This window comes from Apteryx rowi, unplaced genomic scaffold (assembly GCF_003343035.1).
Source record: "Apteryx rowi isolate R43461 unplaced genomic scaffold, aptRow1 scaffold_302, whole genome shotgun sequence".
NCBI classification, from domain to species: domain Eukaryota; kingdom Metazoa; phylum Chordata; class Aves; order Apterygiformes; family Apterygidae; genus Apteryx; species Apteryx rowi.
In genome coordinates, this window is record NW_020449442.1 from 1089999 (window position 1) to 1112507 (window position 22509).

General features: G+C 38.7%; 1 protein-coding gene across 1 annotated transcript in view; it reads right to left on the bottom strand.

Annotated features, from left to right (window-relative positions):
• The window catches only part of GRIP1 (glutamate receptor interacting protein 1), a 96986-nt gene that overhangs the window by 69437 nt on the left and 5040 nt on the right, over nucleotides 1-22509 (bottom strand). The window contains exons 2-6 of the mRNA XM_026070023.1: nucleotides 15907-16042; nucleotides 14815-14960; nucleotides 11222-11305; nucleotides 10250-10325; nucleotides 8744-8889 (exon numbers count right to left, since the gene is read on the bottom strand). Coding sequence (XP_025925808.1) covers nucleotides 8744-8889; nucleotides 10250-10325; nucleotides 11222-11305; nucleotides 14815-14960; nucleotides 15907-16042 — 588 coding nt within the window. The remainder of the gene's footprint in view (nucleotides 1-8743; nucleotides 8890-10249; nucleotides 10326-11221; nucleotides 11306-14814; nucleotides 14961-15906; nucleotides 16043-22509) is intronic.

Genomic DNA, 22509 nt, shown 5'->3' on the forward strand with positions numbered 1-22509 from the left:
AACGTTCAAGATGTCTGACTTTTCTCATTAAAATATCTTGATTTTAATTGCTTACAACCTGGCCACACTTTAAACATTTGGTGTGAACTTTTTTTATGATGATTATCTCCCTCAGGCTGCATTTTTTTTTCTTCCCTTAGTTATTTTAGCTGAAACAGGTCAGCTGTGTCCCCTAACATCATTAGGGGAAATCATATTGTTTTGTCCCCACATAAAAAATTCTGTAGGCTTTATATTGAAAAGCTCTTATGCTCTGCCAGAGCTTGAAATTATACATGATATTTTGTGGAACCAAGGTTGTGCTTTTGGCTGGATAAGTTTTCATTGGAAGGGCTGAAGGCATATCTAGGAGACAAATCCAGAGGAAATATCTACATTTGGAAGCATCACAAGCTTTTCTGTAAGTCTTATTACAAAAGCATCGAGAGGGGATCCTGGGAATGAATGAGTAAAACAACTGAAAATGGGAGATGGAAGAAGGGACTATGAACCAGTAGATATCCCAATTCATTTTTAATGTGTGTCACCATCCCCTGATAGATCTGGCACAGAGACTCAGGAGAAGAGCCAGGAGAAGGGGAGATTTGGACTTCTTGGGCAAGAAGGGAAGGAACTTGGAGAAGAAAGGTGAGCAGGTGATAGGTCTGAAAAGAAGCTGGAGTACAAGAAACTTGGGAATGGTTTGCTAAAGGACAGGGACAAGGAGAAAGGTCTAAAGAGGGACAGGCAAGAAAACCAGAAATAAGCAGTGGGAAAAACAGAAACGTTGTAAGAAATTACCTAAGGTTTTTTTGGCAAAGGACAGAAGAAAAGAATGGGCTGGAAGGAGAGGGAATTTAGGACTTTCTAAAAAAGAAGACTCAAACTAGGTCAGTAAGGAAAAGGAGATTCAAGCAGCTGTTGGAAAAAGACAGTAATAGAACTAGAAACCGGGATAAGAAAAAGGAACAGAGGAAAAAAGTGTCACGTTTGCATGAAATGAACAGGAAGGGGCAGAAAGCAACACAGGATCCTGAACCTTCACACTTCTCCGCTGTCAGCAAACATCTTTGAAATCCACTGGACAAATGTGTTCTCAGGTCTTTTCTGTCTGGTCCCCAGAGAGGACATACGTACTGTGCTGGTTAGCTGGTCTGAAAACCTGGCTAATAGGCAGCAGACTGGTGGGCTTAATGGCTCCTGCTCTTTTGAGGTGCTGTTTGGGTACTATGCCACTATGTAATGTTTTTCCTCCCCCTACTACTTTCCCAAAGAGAAACTTAGGTAATGGTACCTAAAGACATGTCAACACTTTCGAGGCTGTAAGCTCACACAAATGTTTGGAAACAAGAAACTGACCGTTGCTTGTGCAATATGGTGATACAGTTCACTACATGGTTACATACTATTTTTTTACACGGCCCCATTCCACACCTCTTTCAGTACTCAGAAGTACTCATGGCAAAATGAGTGTCCTATCCGTAAGACAGACATTACAAGTTTTGTAGGAGCTAGAAGGGAACAAGGTGGGTGGGAGTTTTGGAACAGGTAAAGAGGGAATTGCAAGAAAGGAAAGAAGATCATGTAGCATGGAGAAGACAACTGAGTGCTACTTTGAAGCACTAAATTCTCTTTTGCTCTGTGACAATTCCTGTAAAGGCTGAACAGGACATTTAAACTGAATTGGTCACTAAATTGCAACCATTTTATTGTTTCTACTCAACTTGATAACCTGGGATCCGATTTGCAGAACTACTGATCACTCTCAGTTACAAATGAAACCAGGGGGAGCATCTCTTGATCACACAAAGTACTGACAAATCAGGAACTGGCTTTTGAAGGTGGCAGCCCAAAGTACTGGGTTTTCTTTTAAACCATAATGCCTATTTACCTCAGGTTTCCATGCTATCCATTCATGTCAAAAAGGTGTTATAAAGGCATTACCTCCCTTTTAAAGCATGTAAATGGAGCAGATTAAAGCAGATAAGCAGGTAAGAACTGATGCCTGACTAATAGGTATCAATCCACTTACAGGCAAAGGCAAGACTCAGTGAAGTCAGTATGAACTGTATTTAGTGGCAGCATGAGAGATAAAGTGTTAAAGGGAATAACTCACTTGCTAGTGTAAAAAGGCAGTCCTGAAGACCAGAAAACTAGATAGCAAAAATGAAATCACAAGTTCTAGACATTTCAGCAGGGAAAAGCCTCTTTTGATGCCGAAGATAAGTCACATCCCAAACCATGCATCTTTCTCTACATGAAATCGTAACAAGCTAGCACAATATAGAGAGGAGTTATGCATTGTATGTATCGATGTCTGGTTGTCAGTTCATACTAATGTCCCTGACGCAGACATCCGGGCACTGATGGCAGAAAGCACAAAGACTATGTTTGATAAACAAGTAACTTGTACAGTAAGATGAGAGACTAACACGTCATAGCATATAGATCTACGTATCTGCTTAGTTTGCACAGGGTGAATGTGAATCGTGCATTGGCTTCCAGGAGAGATGAAAAATTCAATGTGGTTTTCCTAGTGATACGTCTGTTAGCAGGTATTTCTGGAACTGTTAGAGATATGCCTATGTCATCTGCCTTAAGAAAGATAAACTTGGAATAACCTTGGGACACTGAGGTTTACTTCTTGAGATCTGCGTATTGCCTGAAACACTCAAACTGTGGCATGATTACAGCCTCAGGAAAAAACACCAGGAAATTAATAACTTTGCATTCAGACAAGGATCTGGACAGTGCCTTCCATAGCCTGTGGTCACATACTGATTGATGGCAAGAAAATACGTAATGAATTGCTGCATTAAGCAGTTATTATCCCCCCTGTGCACTAAATGATGGGTCTAGTGGAAAGAAAAGCATATGATCGTGAAATGGAAGACTGTAGCACAATTTACATCTGCATCTTGCTGGACAGAGACTGAGCAGACAGTCTGACATTTCCTAACTGATATACTCAACTCCTTAACTTCAATAACTGCCTTCTAGCATAATTTGTGTATGTCTGTTTGTGCAGCAGTATTTAAAGCAGAGTAGTACTTCAGCTACTACAGCTATTATGTATGACCTTTGCTTTCCACAAAAATTTGATTTGGTCTGTCTCTGAAGCACCATAAGAGAGGAAATGTTCTTTAAAGGTTTAAGTAACTAATTCATATTTAGAATTCCAAGGGATCTAGGTCTATTACTCTGTGACAGTCAAGAGACTTGCAAGTCTCAATCAAATGCTGGAGTACACTGCCTACCCTTTCTGTCAAAGGCTCGTAACAGACCAAAGAAATGTTAATTTTAAGTTTATAAAAACAGAAAGAAAAAGGCAGCATGGAGTCCTACAGGTTTCCTGACTTTCCTTCAACTTCTAAGGTCTTGCAATATTTATAAGATTTATAAGGACCTTGAGTTTGTCCTTGAAGTCTCTGGAGTTCTTGTTCCCTGGTCTTGTAAAACTCAGTGGCTTTTAAAGGTCTCTACTTCTCTGTATACTCTTGCTTTATATTGCTTTATGAAACTTAAGAGGCAGCCCATGCAGTTCTTTCTCCGGTATTTCTTGTCTTGCTCAAATTATTGAAAGTGTACATTGGATCACGATATTACCTGATATTTAAAGTATGCAAGCTTTCTTTCCCTGGTGCTCTTTTTGTCAGGCAGAAAGGGTGAGGCAGATTTCTGTAAATGCATTCTCATAAAATTGTTACTGTCTTTTGAGTTTTTTTGGACAGGTGACCTACAAGAGGCAAAGGGCTGGACAGTGTTTGTCAAACTGCTGTCAGATTTACTAGCAAATAATTGCATGAATAATTCCCAATCTGTAAAGTTGCACTGATGATAAATGTAAAGTCGAACAAATTTAGGGCGCTCCTCTAGCTAAGGCTGAGTGGTTCTATGTCGGGGTGACTCTGGTGGCTTGGAACTAAAAAACAAGTTGACAATCTTTGTTTTGCAGAAAACAATTACAAGGCACCACATTCCGGTAAAACTATTTTGGACCTAATAAATTGTTAAAGATGGAATTGTAAAATAAACCAGAGAAACATATGTAATTAGAATGAGGAATACGTTCCTTCATTCCAGAGGATTACAGGTCCCTGCGGCTTGTGCTAAGAGACACCCAGTGAAGAGATGAGATGCGAAGATTTTTCGTTCTCTCTCAGGTGCAGCAAGCCAGCAAATACTTTTGTGCTACAGTGCTGGCAGTAGCTAATAGTTTTGCTTAGCTACAGTATCTTTGCCTCAAAGATTACCCTAGCAAAAACCTCTAAGATTTAAGAAGCAGATTGTTCAAAGGCTCAACAGCAGCAATTTGTGAACTAGAGCTACACAAAAATGTTATGGGCCAGAACTTAAACTCAAAGTAGCAACTACCTTTGAACATTTCTGAATGCTCCATTTCAGAGTAAATATGGAAGATTACCCATACAGAACTTATTTTATTGACCAAAACTACAGATGTAAATTGGAATCCAAAGGCAACCTCAATTATGGAGACAACAGACCACCAATGGGAGTTTTTGGAAAACCTGAAGGGAAACTGTATCTTCTCTGGTTCCAAATAAATGTGGTGATAAACTTTTATTCCTCTTTTTAGATGGGGCAGTATGAATCTCTGTTTAAAACTTATTAGCATCTCATTTCATATTCTTAAGTCATTCTCATATGATTTTTCATCTGTGCCTGAAAGATAATTTCTCATTGGGAAGCCCCAGTTCCTTAGGGAACTGTGATACAGTGCTAATGCACTCTGTGAAATAAGGCGTTATGAAATTCATTCGGCTAACTACAGTGTAAGATGTCTAAGCCTGAACAATGCTAGCAGTGACTTCAGTCTAACATGGTAATTTTCTGTTTAGAAGTAGTCTTTCTACCTGAAAACAAGTCTTCTTGTAACAGGTTTATAGATTTCAGAAAAAGAAGATTCATTGTACACATCTTTGGGAAAATGTCCTGTGTCTGTTATCTCAGAAGTCAATTGATTTGTCTCATACTTTTCCATTTTCCCACAGAGACTTTAAAGTCAGCATTGATGGGAAAGTGCTATCAATCTTCCAGTCCATAACTTCATGTAAGGTGAGGATGCCAAACCTATAGTCTTCAGGCTGTAAGCAGCTCATCAGGATACTTCAGCCACCCCATCACCTGCTCCAAACAGTGAAAACTTCTTCTTCCCAAACTAAATTTATAGCTTGTAAATTAATATTTGCTGATTGGTTGCCACAGGAAAAATCCAGACTGAAAAATTACTCTGGTGGTGGCAGCAATTGACTGCCAACCACCATCCTGCCTCTATTCCTTCCCCTTCACAATGTGAGGGGTGGAGGTGTATTCCCATGCCCCAGAAAGGGCTGCAATATGCAGATCTCTCCCGCTGCTGCCTGGAAATAGGCAATACCTGGTACTATAGTGCTTGCACCCTGGCAGGCGTAAGAACTACAAAGAAAAGTGATAAAGCCCACACAGTTTTTGTTACTTCCACACCGCTGTGTTTAGGGCAAGTCATCACATCTATCTCCTCTGCAGGCGCAGCATTATTAATGCCTCACAAAATTAAAAAATACAGGTAGTCTCCTCTAAAATCACTGAAGAGTATAAGCAACCATCAAACTATATTATAATATATTCTATATTCTATATATTATAATAATTATATTATAACTATATATTGCTTCATGACTGAAGGGGGTGTTTTGGGAAAAACATATGGAAGAATGTTACCTCCACAACTTAAAATATAACTCTTAACTGTTATAAAAGATTTTCTCAGAAATTCTGTTTTTCTATTTTCTTCAGCAATTATCTTGATATTTCCAAACTCTTATTATTTCAAAGTCTCTTTGAAACTATACAGCAGTATGCTGCATACACCCAACTAGAAACAGTTCCAGCAGAAAAAAAACAAGCTAACAACATCTCTTCCAAGAGGCTGAATTGGCAAGTTTATTTCCTAGGACCCTTACTGAGCTGATACTTCAGTATGTATTTAAGTAAGCACAAGTGTAACCCCAGAGAGTTTAATGGCACTAGTCCCATATCCTACATTACATACACACTTAAGTACCCTGCACAGAACCCATTAATGCTTTTTTACCTTAGTTTGTCTGTGTTCCAGAACCAATAAAATGTGCAAGTTTCCCAAGTGACCTCTTCAAATTTCAGGTGAAGGAACAAACTTGGAGAAATACAGCACTTTTGAAATGGCTTATGCTTACAAGGGTATAAATGGTCAGTTATACACTACAGGACTGTGGAAATTTTAGCTGAAAAAATAGTTCAGGATTATTTTCTTCATTTAGTATAACCTTTTCAAATTAATTTCCAATTTCATGCTATCAGAATATATTTTATGGTTCTTTCCAGTTCTGGTCATGTGAAATGCTACTTTATAGGATATAACCATCTGCTAGGAGAAGGGGAGATATTAAAGCAAGTAATGGTACAATTACATCTCTGGGAGTAAGCTATTCTGCTGAAAGTTTATACCAGTAGGACCCTTTAAAAAGGACCAAACTTTTATATAATTTCCAGACTGTTGCCTTACTCTCAAAAGGCTAAACTACTAAAGTAGTTTCAGGCATCAGTACTGATAAACCACCTTATCCCATACCAGTTCCTATTGTTTCAGCCTATTTTCATCAACTCTGCGGTGGCATTAAAAATAGCTTGTCTTGTGAGTAACACAGTAACATTTTTGTAATTCTTAAATTTCTGTTCATGGCTTATATACTCCCTTCTATATCACTCACAACTTTGACTTCACTGCTCTTGAGCAGAAGTAAACAAAGATCCAAATCAGCACCATTTTCCTGGCCCAGAAACCAACAGATTAGGATGAGTGATTTTCAAACTTTGGGCAACGGTCTACTCATAATGGAATTGCAAAAAGCAAAGCATCTCTCCCCTTAAAATTTTTCACACCATCACCAGAAAACTTTGCGGGGTGTGCAAACTGGAAAAAGCTGAAAACTACTAGGGGCTAGATAAAATCTAACAAAATCATAATGTATTACAGAGAGAATGCACCGGATCCCTCCTTCCTGTTCTTCTCACTGACACTGCCAGATCGCCATCCCACACATTTCCCAGTGTTTGGTTCCCTTTCCCTTGTTTCCTTCTGACTACACAAGTCTTAGGTTCTTCCACCTCCTTAGTCTGATGCTTACATGGGATAATGGGTTCAGTACGAGGAAGGCAAGAAAAATAAATTCAGACCTGATATTGAGAGCAAAAGGGAGACAGCAGAGTTTCTTCAGAGAGAAGATGACATCAGGAGTCCAACTGGAAGGCACTGCCTATACTGTCATAAGCCCATGGGCTCCAGGTAAGATCTGGGTCCTCCAGCATTAAGCTCGCTCCAGATACCTTGGAAAAAATAGTTCCTTCCTTGAGCAACCTACACTTTAGAGCACCACAGAGCTTCTCATTTTGTCCTTCCTAAAAGATCCTCATTGGAATGAAGGGTGACTCCCTCCCTTGGGTACACAGAAGAATGGGGATGGGGGTTTTCTCTGAGATGACAGCCCAGCCGGAAACTTCAGCTATCCAAAGCTGGAGGTTCTTTCCAGTGAGATCTGGGCAAGCACATTCCCAACTTCTCTTAGAGAAAGTGGAATATAAAGAATCTGGTTTAAAGTTTGATGTTAGATAGGATTTGGCCATCCAGCATCATCAAGAAGAAAAGAAGAAATAACAACACCTAAATTCTAGTCCTCTTCAAGTCACAAGACCACCTTCATTTCCATTTTCTACATGGGAGGCTCCTGCCCGGATGCTGAGCTGTTACCACATTTCTGGACATGAACCTTACAAGAACGTCCAGCAGGCCTGCCAGCAACCATGCAAACCCGTCACTTATGCTTGATAGCATAAGTAAACAAAGATGTATGTTATAATAGAAAAAATCTATCTCCTAGAGAAGAACAAAGAGGACTGTTACAAAATAAACAAGTTTCTGACATTATTCTTCTAAATGTTAATCTTTTCCAAGGCTTTGAAGTTTGATGGTGCTATTTCACAAATTCCTAAGAGACTGCTTTCTTGCTGGGCTAGAAATTTGACAGTGGAACTGGGGAGGATAAGAAGAGAAAGAGCTCTGAACAGAGAAGAAATGTGTTAGTCTGACTGGTGAACATTCCTATTCCTTGCTGCCATGAATTTTCACAATCCTGCAAAAATGGAAAGATACCTTCCACAAGCAAATGGAAACTCTGTTGTGATCTGCTCTGCTTGACTTTCCAAAAATCTTCCAATATCTTCAGTGAGTACAACTGAAGTTTATATAAACTCTAAGCTCATTTTTAAAGCCATGGTTTGTGACCTCTAAATTTCTTAACACCTTTTATCCTCCCCACTCTTTTCCATGTCGCAGTTTTGTGATATTTTATAATGGCTTGGCCATCTAGCAGCATTGGTGCAAGGCACAAGGATTCCTCTTAGAGTAAGTAAACCTCTCTTTCATGTGACACAGAAATGCTTACACTTCATTAACCTCTATTGCAAACTAGTGACTGGAAAAGTTACTTTGGTAGAATCCACAGTATTGTTTTACGTTACAAACCGTGAAATGTCAGGATGCTAAATTACAGTAAAATACTGCTAACCTCTTTATGAACCTGAGAAGATTAATAATATGGTGTGTATGAGAATATCGGTGCTACTAGGAGCATAACAAGTCATGATCAGTTCTAAAACAGTTTATCAGAAATGGGCAGCAAAACTTCACAGATGGTTCCCAGAACTAAAGCTCCACTTTTCAACATACCCATTACTGAGACATCATATTCAACCAGCAAAGTTGCCTCCTGTCCGCATTGTTTGAGAATACTCATAGCTTCCGCATGTGTTTTTCCAAGGAGTCGGATCCCATCAACACTCAGCAACCTGTCTCCGGGTTTGATTGTGCCCTCTCTGAAGGGAGATTAAAGGAATGATCTTTATTAATGTAAGATAAAGTGACTTGGAGATAATACCATTTATGCCAAGTGATTGTCTCACACCCTCCCCACAGCCCATCCCTCTTAACTTAAGATTTACTATGACACTGGGAATGTTCAGAGGGCACAGTTGAAAGGAAATTGCTTTAAATGGAAAGTCAGTGATTGGAAAACAGCTTAATACAGCTAAATAATCAAGTCATGTTAAATCACAACTAGGTATAGCTTCTGCTACAACATATGCTTTGCTTCTGCCCTGTCAAGACACACCTCCTCTTTCACGTATACGTACACACCTCCTCACAGACAGATATTTTCTTAAAAATAAATATGAGATACAAACAGATAGGTGAAGAAACAGATTGCTAACTATGAATGACCCATTTACTGGTTTTCTTCAAAATATCCCTTACTTGGATAATTCCCTTTTTCCTTTCTTTCCATCTGAAAGCAATTTGGCTATAAAGGCACACTGTCTCCTAGGTGTATCTCATAACACAATCAGAGTTAGAATAGAAAACAAAGTACTAATGTTGCCAGCTCAGACATCAGGAAGAAAATCAAGGAGGGAAGAGGATGGGGAAGAAGGGGAGGGACAAAAGACAAAAGCTGTCTGGAACATTTGCTTTTCAATTAAGGCTGCCAAAGACAAAAATGCCATAAGCTAGAGAAAATCAACCTACTTTAGAGAAATTGCCCTTTAAGTTTCTTTAACAATTTAAGGACACAAATGCCATTTTGAAAATATAATTCACATACATAAATAAATTGAACATTATTTATATAGATATAAGAGGATAATATATAAAAGTATGTTCATTGGCCCAATCATAAATCCGTACTCAGAAGTTGTAGGAGAAAGTTAAGTGTGAACTCACAAGGAGATATGAACAAATGTCTTAAAACAACAACACAACACCACCACCCAAACACATGAAACTATTTTTCTGCAGTGCAAGAGAGAAAAATTTAGAGTATAAACAGTGTAAGTAAAAGCTAATTATCTGCCTGAAGGCCACAAAAACTGTGCTCTGACCTATTATATAAATTGTTCTGTTTTTAATTATTTTGGGTTAATTTTTTGAAGTGCTTAATGGGCAGTCTTGAAGCATGTAACTTAGTCTGTTAATTAAAATTCATCCCACATCATGATGTGCTGAGCATCTATGGTTGCCTATTACAGTTATTAGCAGTACAATTAAATGCATAAATCATAAATTTCAAACAAATAGGTTTGAATATATCTACTTCACTCCAATCCTAACCAGCAGCCCAAATAATACACCTTTCTCCATTTCTCTTTCACTTGCATTACAGAGAAAGATGAATTGTACCTGTCAGCAGGCCCTCCAGGTCTAACACATGTTATTACAACAGGACGAGATTTATTTCTGTCATCATGTGCTCCACCTAGAAAAGGAAAAGTGAAAGAAAGCACACCTTTTTTATGCTTTTTATGGAAGTATATTTCCAAGAGGCAAATCTAAAGCTTGCAGTATGTACACTTACAGATGAGCTAAAAAGACCAAAAAAGCTTCAAGACACTAAAATTAACTTCCACTGATTTATATTTGACATAATTTGACCTACTCTGTGGTACAGATGATTCCTAACATAATGTTTTTACGGAGTAATACTTATAAAAGATGTATTCCTTTCTTAGAACATCTTCTCTCCAAACCTGATCTCAATGTGAAAACTATCCAACAATGTTTGTTGCACAGCAACAAAAAAAGCAACTGTATTTTGTCTATACTCAGAATAATGAGAGGCCACTAGAGAATTTATATATTAAATAAAACAATACAGTTTTCCCTGAAGAACCTAATACACCTCCCATAATTCACCGCCTGGGTATATTATTTAACAGCCACATGTTTTTTTCTGTTCTCTAAATCAGTGTTAATATTTTTGTTCTGCAATTCAGACCGTCAGCATTATTAAACTATAAATCAAATTTCAATATTTGATTTATCCAAATGCTATATGTGAATGTCTTTTTTAAAAGCTACAATCCTACTGAATATAACAGCTTCCTGTTGGCTTCTGTGGTAGCAGAATCTGGTGTTACATGAAATTAAGTTTGTTATGTTTTTCGCATAGTGGATTAATTACCGGTGTTCCATAAACAAAAATTAGAGCAATTCATAAAAGCAGTACATTAATGCACAGAATACATAAATCACATAGTTTTTTACAAACTGCAAGCCATAAATCTTGAAATATGATTTCTTAGTACCATAAAAACTTATCACTTCAGTGGCTGATTTAGACATTTAATGACTTCACATTGAATGATAACTCACCTCTTATTACAAATCCAAAAGTGTTCCCCTCTTTATGTAAAGTAACTTCCACAGTTCTAAAGATGACACCTGATCCTTGTATGGCTAAAAGATTTAAAAAAATGAATTATAGTCTAATTATTGTTATTTTTCTAATTATATGCATAGATTTGCACCATTTCTAAACTAAGCTAGATATTGTATTTCTGGTCAAATAATTGGAAAGACTCCACTACAGAACAGTCATATTAAAGACCTGTAATTAACCACAGCTCATGTTCTTTTTGAGAGAATTTTGTGCCAGATATTTTGCAGATGTAAATAGCAGATTGCCAATGTTTCCAAAAAAGAGCTATAGAACCCTACAACAGCTGAGAGATTGGAGCCCTACTGTTTAAATTTTGCATAATTTTATTTTTCATATTGTTTCAGAAAAGTGCTAGAAAGTATGCAAGGTAGAAATACACAATAAGAGAGAAAAATGACAAATTAAATTCTCAAAGATACCTATGGAGCTGGCTGTTCAGCCATGAAAACATTTATTTGTATTGCTTAAAGTCAAGACAGTCAAGATTTTTAGTGTGTGTGTATCTAATCTTAGACTGCTAGATCAGGATGAAAAACAGTATTTTGTATCATAAGGATCTGCTATTTTTTTCCTTTTTTAAAACACAATACACTTTCTCATCAATGGTAAATTAGCCTAAAAAATCTTCGGCTTCTAGTGGAGTAAGTCTCTGTCTGTAAGCACTACAGGAGTGGAGCATAGCTGGGTTAGGAGGTGAGAAGCCTAATGCACAAGCCAACACATTTGGGTGTGATAAACCATTTCACCATATCTGAAAACATTGCTGTTAAGAAACCAGCAGTTAGTTTACTGTTAGCTTTTACAGAAAAACCTTGGCAGAGTGTAATAGCTCACTTTTCCAAAGGGGAAAGGACACTGGGCAAAATCATACACACAAACACACACACTTCTAAGCTTCCAGTAAGATACCGAAAACAGCACAACACATATAAAAAACTGTGTAAAGAATACGTTATGTGAGCAGCAGAACTAATGAAGACTTATGTCCTTTAAAGCTCCTGCCTGCAGTAACCACAGCTTCCCCAGTCCCTGTGATGATACCCTCCTGGGCAATGGAAAACATACGTACACAGCTGGGGAGGTGCGTGCTGACTGCTCTGTGCCTGGCCCCAAACACAACCGGTCCCAGCTCAGTTCGGGCTGCCTCTCCCTCTGCGCAGGGTCCAGTTTGGGACTCTCTCTTCTACCCAGGTGTCACTTTCCATGAGATGTGCAGGAATGTAATTATTTTGGAGCCTTTTAATCCCCTGTTAAACCTGGCTGACAATGGCCTAAGGTTTCAAAAATTACTGTAGGCAGCCAGGCAAACAACCAGTGAAATCATAAAAATCACCTTTCCTTAGGAAAAATGGCTAAAGATGACCCTCCAAAGCATTGCTTTGTATTGGACTGGCAATGATTCTGCTACAGTCAAAAGATCAGGACTGTGTTATTTAAGGCCATATGGTTCCTTTTTGGACAGAAACTCTTTACGGACAAGACAGGATCAAACTTTAGGGAGGAGAGCTCAGCTGTTGCCTTCATTCCTATAAACTGGAAGTGGCCAAGCCCAAAATGACCATGCGGCTTGCTAATCCATTTGATGCGGCTTGTAATAGCCCACTTCGGACAGGGGAAGTTTGTGGTCCTGCAGCGTGTTGTCCACTTAGGCAACAAATATTCTTGCAGCTGTACTAGTGCCTGGGAGGTGATAGAAGTTCTTCACCATGAACAACCTGCAGAGGCAGATGCAGTGGAGACAAGGCTCATGTTTTAGTTTGAAATGTTGAAGTGGCTCATGTTGAAACAGAAGCTAGATGCTCCTTCTTCTGTCAACGCTGTCAGATAGAGAAGGAAATACTAGGCAGAGTGAGATTACTAGCTCTCAGCCAGATCTAATCCATCATTATTAAATTTACTGCTGTTTCCCCACTCTGAAACGACAATTGTCCTCTCTCTCTGAGGGGGCAACTGTGAGAACAACAGTAGAATTTCATTAGGTATGGAGCAGGGTGGGAAGTGCCAAGATACAGAAACATGACATACTGAAACACTTCTAGGCATTACAAGACACTCTATTTAGAGTGTGCATTTGAAGTTGATGGGAACATCTAGACTGTTATTAACCTACAACATTATTAGCTATGCTTGCACAAAAAGGTCAGAAATTCCAAGGAGTTAAATAAAAGGTTATGACTCACAGTAATCTAGCCTGTCAAAAACCTATTTCAGTTGACAAGAGCAGCCCATATGCCAACAGTGGTGAAACTGAAGAAATCACACTTGATTAAGTGCAAAACAAATAATTCTAGTAAAATAAATACATCTGTATTATAATAATTTTGAACCCAACTGACTTTATTAACTCAAATATTGTGGTTTTGAACATGAAGTTCCCTTATCACAAGCAAACACTCATCAGCAAAGAACATTCAAAACATATTAAGGCAGTTGTCAGAAGGTCATAAAAGCAACAAAATATGTAATTAGACTAACTCTCCAGCTGTTAGAAAACAGTGGGAAGTTCATCCTGTTCTCCTGAGCACCGTCAAAGTGCTGGGAAATATGAAGAGGCAGACGGATCACTTGGCTCCTATTGTGATGAAAGACTTTATTTAAGGAGACAAGAGCTTCCTAGCTGGCTCTGTAGGTTCTTCTGGAAAATACCATTGGGCACCACATCTTCTCCCCTCTAGTGAGCAGCATAAGGAGCATATACTCTTTAAAAAGGTGGCTGGTGCAGCACCAACAGCCAGGGAGCCACCTTTCCTTTTACTTTTGGCTCCAGCTTTCCAACTCACGGTTACTCTAGCTTCCACTTCATACCTGACAGCTAAATTCCCACTGATTTTCTCCTACAGGCACACACTGACAGACACTTGAACATAAAAAGAAAAGGGAGGGGTGAATGGGCAAAAGAAAGAGGTGAGGAAAACATTTAGTAGAACTGTGTGACTTTGGTGTCAGCATAAAATTGTATCTTGAAGACAAGCCTGCTCAGTGAGAGGCCCTTCTTTCAGCTGCACAATTCTTCCAGTTTTACAAAAGCCAGAACCCATCCCACTGCATCTTCTGCTCTAGAAATGAGATGTAGCTTAAAACTGATGCCAGAAAAGACCGGAAAAATAACGAAGGATGTTATTTATATGGGAGGGTGGAAGGGTGCTGCAAGAGGAGAGGAGGAAGGCAAAGGCAGAGGTAGAACTCACAGGCATTGTTAACATCTCAGAAAATCCTCTTATAGTAAGAAGGATTCTGCTGCCTTGGAATTTATCTAATCTAATTTCTAGTATTCAAAATTATGAAAAAACAGCGAAAGTGGGCAAGACTTAGCTTTTTCATTGGCTGGATTTATGCTCCTCTGAGAGCATCATCCTGTACTGCCAGTTCCTTCTTACCACTTCCACACTCAGCAATAAGCCGGAGGAAAAACATATAAGAAAACAATCACTAGCAAAAACAGAGACCACCAACCACTCCCATCTCACTGTTGATAACATACATCTGCTATCCTGCATAGATTTCAGTTTGCTCCGCTATTACTTACAGACTGGAGGGAGCTCATACTCCACTTCTAAAACAACCCTCTCGCCAACGTTCTTGAGCAGGCTGATGATCTCATCATGGCGAAATTTGGTCAGGTTGATTCCATTCACAGACTTGATGTAGTCACCTACATCCAGCTGGTCACTCCTAGGAAAAGGTACATATTCCTTTTCTTTTGTTAAACACAAATCTAGTGGACTAAAGTAATAGAATCCTTTACACGTTAATGATGACAAGAAACAATTTTTCCAATCATCCAAATTAAAACAAGTTTATCTTTTAAGAAGAAAGTGTCACTTTAAGATCTTAACCTAACCTAATATATTAAAAGAAGAACATTATTGCATTATTAATTTCTGATGTACGAAAACAGCTATAACATATACAGTTTGGATGTTTTGACTGGTCTGGGCACAGGAGCTGGGAAAACATCTTCATGTTCCCACCTTTCTCTCTCTCTCTCTCTCTCTTTTCGGGATGTCGCCAGAACTATTTTCTAGACAACGGTTGCCTTCACAGCTAACATCACAACAACAGAAGATAGGCCACAGCCCCAAATCATATGTTCTGCTCAGTTACTTGGAATGATTTGGGTTAACCTTCATCTCTTGACCTGTTTCTCTCACGAGTAACAGCTTTTCAGTTTCCACTGTTGTAGTGAGCAAGGTAGCTATGATTTTAGACTTTGTTTAATCTTAAAAACAGTTAATGGATTTTCTTTTTATAAAATTATGATAGTATTACAGTTAGGTTTTCAATTTTATTTTTCTGCTCAATATTTTTTCCTTTCTCTTAAGTTTTTGCTCAAGGACAAAAATATAGAAATAAAACTTAAATCACTCAGAAGAAACTTATTTAGTCTTAATACAATTTGCAAATATACTATTGGTATTTCTATTTTTTGTCAAAGTAGCCTCAAGGGAAGAGGTGGACCAACTGCTGCTGAAATGTTTCTCTCCGAGCTTCTCTGGTCCGATGGGCTGCCGTTACAGACACTTCCAGTCAAATATTTGTTAGTGATCTTTCTGATGCAGGATGTATTTCTGAAGCGATCATATACTATAACGCATTTTGTGGCCGGAGATGTGGTTACCTAGCAGCGATCCCTCCTTGGCGAAGGTTAGACACTCTGGGTTTCCCATCCTTGTCAACTCCACCTGATACTGTGAGCCCCAGGGTGCTGCCTTCTTTCTTCATTAATTCAACTATTGTTGAACCCTTGAATTCCTCTGTTGCAAGAAAATTATTGGCATTATTAACATTGGAGAAAAGCAACATCTGTGTTACCACTTAAACGTCATCTACTTCCCAAGAAAATCACTGTGTATGTTAATAAGGAATAATGTGTACATCTGGAGATTCTTTCTTTATATTACAATTTACAAGTCCTGTCCACAAGGCTCTGCATATAGATAAATCTGAGACATACATTCTGTAAGAGGTTATTAAAAAACACACCAGTGTGCTAGTATACTATACAGGGCCAATAAATACAAAGTTTGGCAACACTTATAGTAAAGGTAGTTGTTTCACATTTTAAAAAAATCTATCTTTCCTCATTTTCTGCTTTTTCCCTCTGAAGCCTACGTTTCACAAAGTACTTCAACTGTTTAACTAAATAGGATGGTAAAAGATAGTGATATAATGGTGCAAGAGAATTTTAGATTCCGACTCGCTTGGGGGCCAATAGTAGATGTCAGTTTTAATCAGAACGACTGAACATAACAAGATTCCAGACAGAGATTAAATGTATGAGATTTTAACAATATTCTCTTACACAAATAGATCTTCACTGTCAAGCTTGTTGAAATCTCTGCAAACCAGGTATAAAATAAGTGAAGGGTTTTCATAGTCCTAGTGGTATATAAAATTTCCCTCACAAGCTTTCTGGGAAACCCCAGACCTACTGCATATATGATATTTTACTGACCCTCTCTTGCAATTTGCCCATTTAGCATTCTCTGAAAATGACAACCTAATCTCACAGTCGTCAGTAAATGCAGAGCACCTGCAACAGAAAGCCTGGAGCTCTCTAAAAGAGTTAAGCCTTATTGCACATGGCTGGACATGGCAATCTACACATGCATAGCTCCAGCGTGGTCACCAACTGTTTGGAAAGCCATGAGATGATCATATCTCAGGACCAGTGTTTCCAGTTAGAGAAGACCTACTGAAACCACCACGTTACTCAGAAGTTCTGGAAACATACATTAAGTTCTAAAGATTCACCCAGAAAACGATGACTTGCTGGAAGGATCAGCTTTTAGGTGAACTGCTCAGATACAAAGAAAACAGCACTGCACTGCTGTGAACTAGCAATCCCACTGGGGCAGCATGAAACCCAAAAAATAAGCAAGTTCCTTACATACATTCCTACGTTCACCAGTAATCATCACAGAGTCTAAAATAAGCACTATACAAATGGCAGCAAGGGTCTATCAATCTCTTTCATGTGACTGACAAGATGACCTAATACATCTTGACCTCAAGATAAAGAACAGCTGGACTGAACCAGAATTGCCAAACCTGAGCAATACAGTGGTAACGGTGGTGGGCAGAGGAAGGCATTCAGAAGAGCTTTCAGCCCTGGTGAAATACCCCATAATCAGAAGCCCTGGCACAAATCTAACAGGGTTAACTGCTGAATCCTTTGCAGACATAGCATTAATGTTCCCTCTCTTCTCTAAGTAACAGGCTCTTCCTTCCACTCTGGCTGATGATGGCCTCACTTCGGTCATTCACATTTTTACCCTTACACAGCATGACTTAAGTACTTGGGCGAGAATTCTCCTACGCTTACCAAGCTTCTACTAAGACAAAATTATGCAGTGTACTGGGTTGGCAGCATGGGTTTTCCCAAGCTTTGAAATGAGTATTTTGAAAGCGGAAGGTATATTTTTAATAACAAAAATTGCAAGAGACTATGAGACTGTTCAAAACATGCATCTATTCAGTCAGATGCAGACAGTAACATAGCTACTTGGTGCATTCTCCAACTTGGCTGACTGCACACCAGTTATGACTCTACCAGCTAATAGATCCGTTTCAAGCATCATTTGGAAGCTACAGAGCTTCCAGAATAACGCTTGTTCACATCTGGCTGTTTTGAGAGTTCAAGAAGAACAGATGTGATTATTTGCATCTGATGATGCAGACATGTACAGTTGTAGGAGATGCTATGGAATGAAACGTTGTCTTCAGTTTTATACAATCTTGCAAGTACTCATAGTGATTACAAGAGTTAGGCATGGTACTTACTGGAACCAAAAATACCGTACACTTGCACCCATGATGCACATTACATTCTCAGGTGCTTGGCTGGTGTGTCCCACTTGTATATTCAGGGTTTAATCAACCGTGAGATCTGGAGTTAGAAGAAAAATCCCCCCTCCCCACCCCCGCCTCAAATTGAGGTCTTCTTGTACTTCTCAGTAGTACAATCTGTTTCTGAGAATCATCTGGGAATTTTCTTCAACAAATACTTTGCTAGCACAGGTACAGAGGACATCAACAACGCCCTGAATATGCCTAATCTTTTCCCATAGCATAATAATGTTGGGATCTTTTATGTAGGTTAGAAGTTTGCAATCAGATGTTGGGAAATACTTCGCTGCCTGAAGTGACACGTGAAACAGATGATCCATGCACTGTTTTAAACTAGCTAATGATCATACAGCTCCCTGCAATTGCTGGCATGGAAGTTAATGACCAGGCTAGCTCCTTCTGGCCCTTTATTGTGACAATTTTCTGTATACATCTGCCAACAGGACACTGACCTCTAAACACTTCTCCTAGGTATGCAGGAGGGAAAAGATGTACCAGTGCTGAAAAGGGGGTGGTAATGTGATATGTTCATGGCTAATTGAGGTCATCTAGGAGTACACAACAGTTTCATTAGGCTTGCCCCCCGAAAGATTTTGTAGCTTTTTCTGTACGTGATCATAACAGGAACGAAAAAACTCTCTAAGCTGGTTTTACGTATTACAGGCTATTACCCCTAGAACTCTCTTAAAAATGCCCATTTGATAGCCCAGTCTCTCCATTTTTCATCTTTGCTTTCTTAAGCCATATTCGGTTATTGTTCTTTTATGCTATATATTACATGTTTATTCATCTGCATTGCTTCTACATTATGATTACAGACTAATCCCACTGGAGTGTTATCAAAATATCCAATATCAGAACAATCCTGGGACTTCATCTCTACAAGCAATCACATCTATATGTTGTATTCCCCACCTAATGCAAGGTCAGTCTCTATTCTCTAGTTAACACAAAGCCATGTTACTCTTAGTGGGTAAAAAATCGATCTACTTCATGTATCACCTCACTCATAAGTCATTACTTATGCCAAGCAGCAAACTCATAATTAATTGGATGTCTCTGGGGCCTGTTCTCTTCTACATGTACTCCCACATTGCTAATAACATTAGCATAGTTGGCATCAGAATGAAAGGCAAAAAAGTTACTTCCAGATGGTTATTTCCAGACATCTTATAATTTATGAGTAATATAGGAATTGAATTTACAAGTCTTTTGCTTCATGGCAAACAGAACATAAAACATGAGCTTAAGAAACATTCTCTTCTTACTCCATAACAGTTTCTCATCTATCAAATATTGGAACACTACACTGCAATACAGCTCTGTGATATGAACCAAATTGATCATTCTAAACTGAAACTGTGTAGAGAAAAGTTGGCTCCAACCCTATAAACAGCCCAAATCCATACCATTTTCACTTCAGTTTTAGAAATGAATTTGAGAAGTTCTTCCGTCCCACCCATTCTCACTCCCACAGCACTCGGGGAATCACCAGCACTTACACTGGGCTCTGCCTTCCCTGAGCCTGGAGAGGGTGCCACATCCCGGCGGGATCCTCACCCAAGGCTGCCCCAGGGCCACTGTGGCCCCAGCAGCTTGCTCCCAGGCTGCTGGCAGCTCCCCATCACTTATGGCTTGCTGGTACCCACCTGCCTCAAATATGGGGATCAGGAATCCCACTCAGCACTGGAGATGGGCTCACTACGGGGAGTACAAACATGCCTATATATACATACGTGCACACATAAAATGGAAAAGGAAGTTTCTGTCCCAAAGAGCTTATTTTAGATCTCCTGTCCTGCAAGGTGGAGCATACATAGCTGCTGAACTTTGATAAAAACATTATGCTGTTGTTTTTTTCTTAATTCCTGGTCTGAACACCTCTCTTAGGTCCACTGCTGCAAAACCAGAATTGTTTGTGCCTGACTTTCAGTAGGGTCAAATTGATGTAAGAAAATTACGATTTGCCCTGCAACCTAGAAGATTACAGGGATACTCAACAGGGGACAAGAAAACTTCAGAGAGAAACAGGTGCTCGATTACAAGAGTGGGTAAATCTTACTGCAAGAAGATGAATAAATGGAACAAATTGCAGGTAAGTGAAATCCAAGAAACATTATGTCAACTTAATTTTTCTTCAAGGAGGATAGTATCATGAGGAAGGTAAATGCATTGTTCAACTGCTAGAATTTTAAATATAATCAGACATTTTGTAATTTCCTGCTTTTTGATGTATGTAAATAGCATGTTTTAATGAATAAAATGCATGGAAAATAAATCAACTCATGAGATTTCTGAACCTGGAATATATTCACTTCTTCAAAAATGAAAATTAAAAATTAGAATACAGGAGAATTTTTCACAGAACAACATTTAAAAGCTGAGTGAGCAGCCAAATCAAAAATTTTATCACCTATTTTCTGTATTCCTATAATTTTACATCTTAATTTAAATTTGCCTTCATAAAAACATTTGCCTTCTTCACAGATATTTAGTGTATTCTTTTCTTTTTCTTTTCTGAAAATTTGGTTTTAAGAAAAAAACATCTAAAATCCACATATGGAAGTAACCGTGACATACATGATCAGGTTAAATGTCTCTGTCTTCCACCTAGTGAACAATCAGTGCTGCCAGGACAGGGCATAAATGAAACTTAATCTAAAAATAAAATAATACTTGCTGTTATTGATCATTTCCTACCAAATGACATACCTAATCAATAAGTAAGTAATCGTTAAGTCAGTTGAAAACACGGTCAATGCAGTCCTTGTATGTTTTTTCCCCATATGTCAGCAGAAATTCTGCAGAGGAAACATTTTGTTTTACATTCCAGTAGGCACCTTAGAGCTTAATAAGAAATCACATAAAGATAAGTCAATTCTTAAGAAATAGATAGTACTTTGTTATACCGGGATATCACATCTACTAAATGTTTCCAGTCCTACGGGTGGGTATATTTTTCTGACTCTGACAAGAGGGAAGCCAGGAGATCATGAACATCCCATTCCTTGTTGCCCTTTTCCTGACTGGGTATCACTAACTTCTAAAATACCTAAACTTTTAGTAAGAATAAACAAACAAAAACACATTGGTGAAGAAAATCTGAAAACACAAAGTGGATGGCAACCTATTCTGTGCAGTGTCCCCAGCCTGCAGACAGACAACCCCAAACCAATACTAAATCAGAGCCTGACAATTCCCAGCAGAATACAAACTGGTATGATTTGTGTAAGGGTATGTCTACAAGGCACAGCATATTGCAGTAACCAACAGAACTGTAAATTTAAAACAATGCCAAGGCAAAGTGCCTTGGGTGGGGTGCCAGGGTAATGTGACTGTGCTAACTCAGGTAAATTTTATACAGATACAGTGTTTCTGTAAAAGCGAGGGAGATGACTAAGGCTCAGTCGCTTGCAAAAAACCTAACATAGACTTATAGCTTACATTGACAGCTATTTTGGTGGTATACACTATAACCATTTAGTACAGAGTACACTGGATAATCTCCTATTTTTAAATTTTTTTTGCAAGTATAAGAGAGCCTACAAGATGACTTTGCCACTGCAGAAATGTTATCTAAAAAAAAAATAAATGCCTTCCACCAACATTTATGAACTGGAAAACGTTTGACTGCTGCCTGGCCAAAGCATATGACATCGAAAGCCAAACAATGATATTTTATAATCAACCACAGGCCACAATATACAGGATGCGATTAAATAACTCACTGAAAATGCCAGGACTACAGGACATGGCAGCATAGCTTATATGGGTTGTTTTTTCTCCTGTCCAAAAAAAGCTTAGCTCTTGCATTATTTGGTATCAGCTACATTTTTACAAGTCTTGGACACAGAAACAGATACCTTGGCAGCCAACTCTCTCTAAATCAAAACTGAGGCATACAGCAGGGAACTTCTTCAATCTTACATCAAACATAAACACTGCATTTCATACACTTGATAATGACTCTTCATTCTTAATGACAAGAAACTAATCAATTTGTTAGCAGCAGTGTTTTGCAACCTTCAGATGGAAGAAACATCCAGTATATGCCACGGTTATTGAAGCACGTCACAGTAACTTCAGGAATTAGGTTTCAGGAGTGAAATGGTTAGCAGGACTTACAAGTAAGATTGCTTCTACAAAAATAACTGTTCTTCTTGACTGTGATAGGGATAAATCCACAGTCAGCTGTTGGAGAACTACATTTTACTTCTGGTAGTGACCAGACTGACCAAAGGCACACGTTCAAGAGTCAATATCCTGTTTTCCTGACTCAACTCTCCAGAGAGGAGTGGTAAAAACATTTGTCAGAAAGTGCAAAAGTGGCCTGGCCTGGAATAAAATCTGTTTTGATAAAGATGCAGATTCA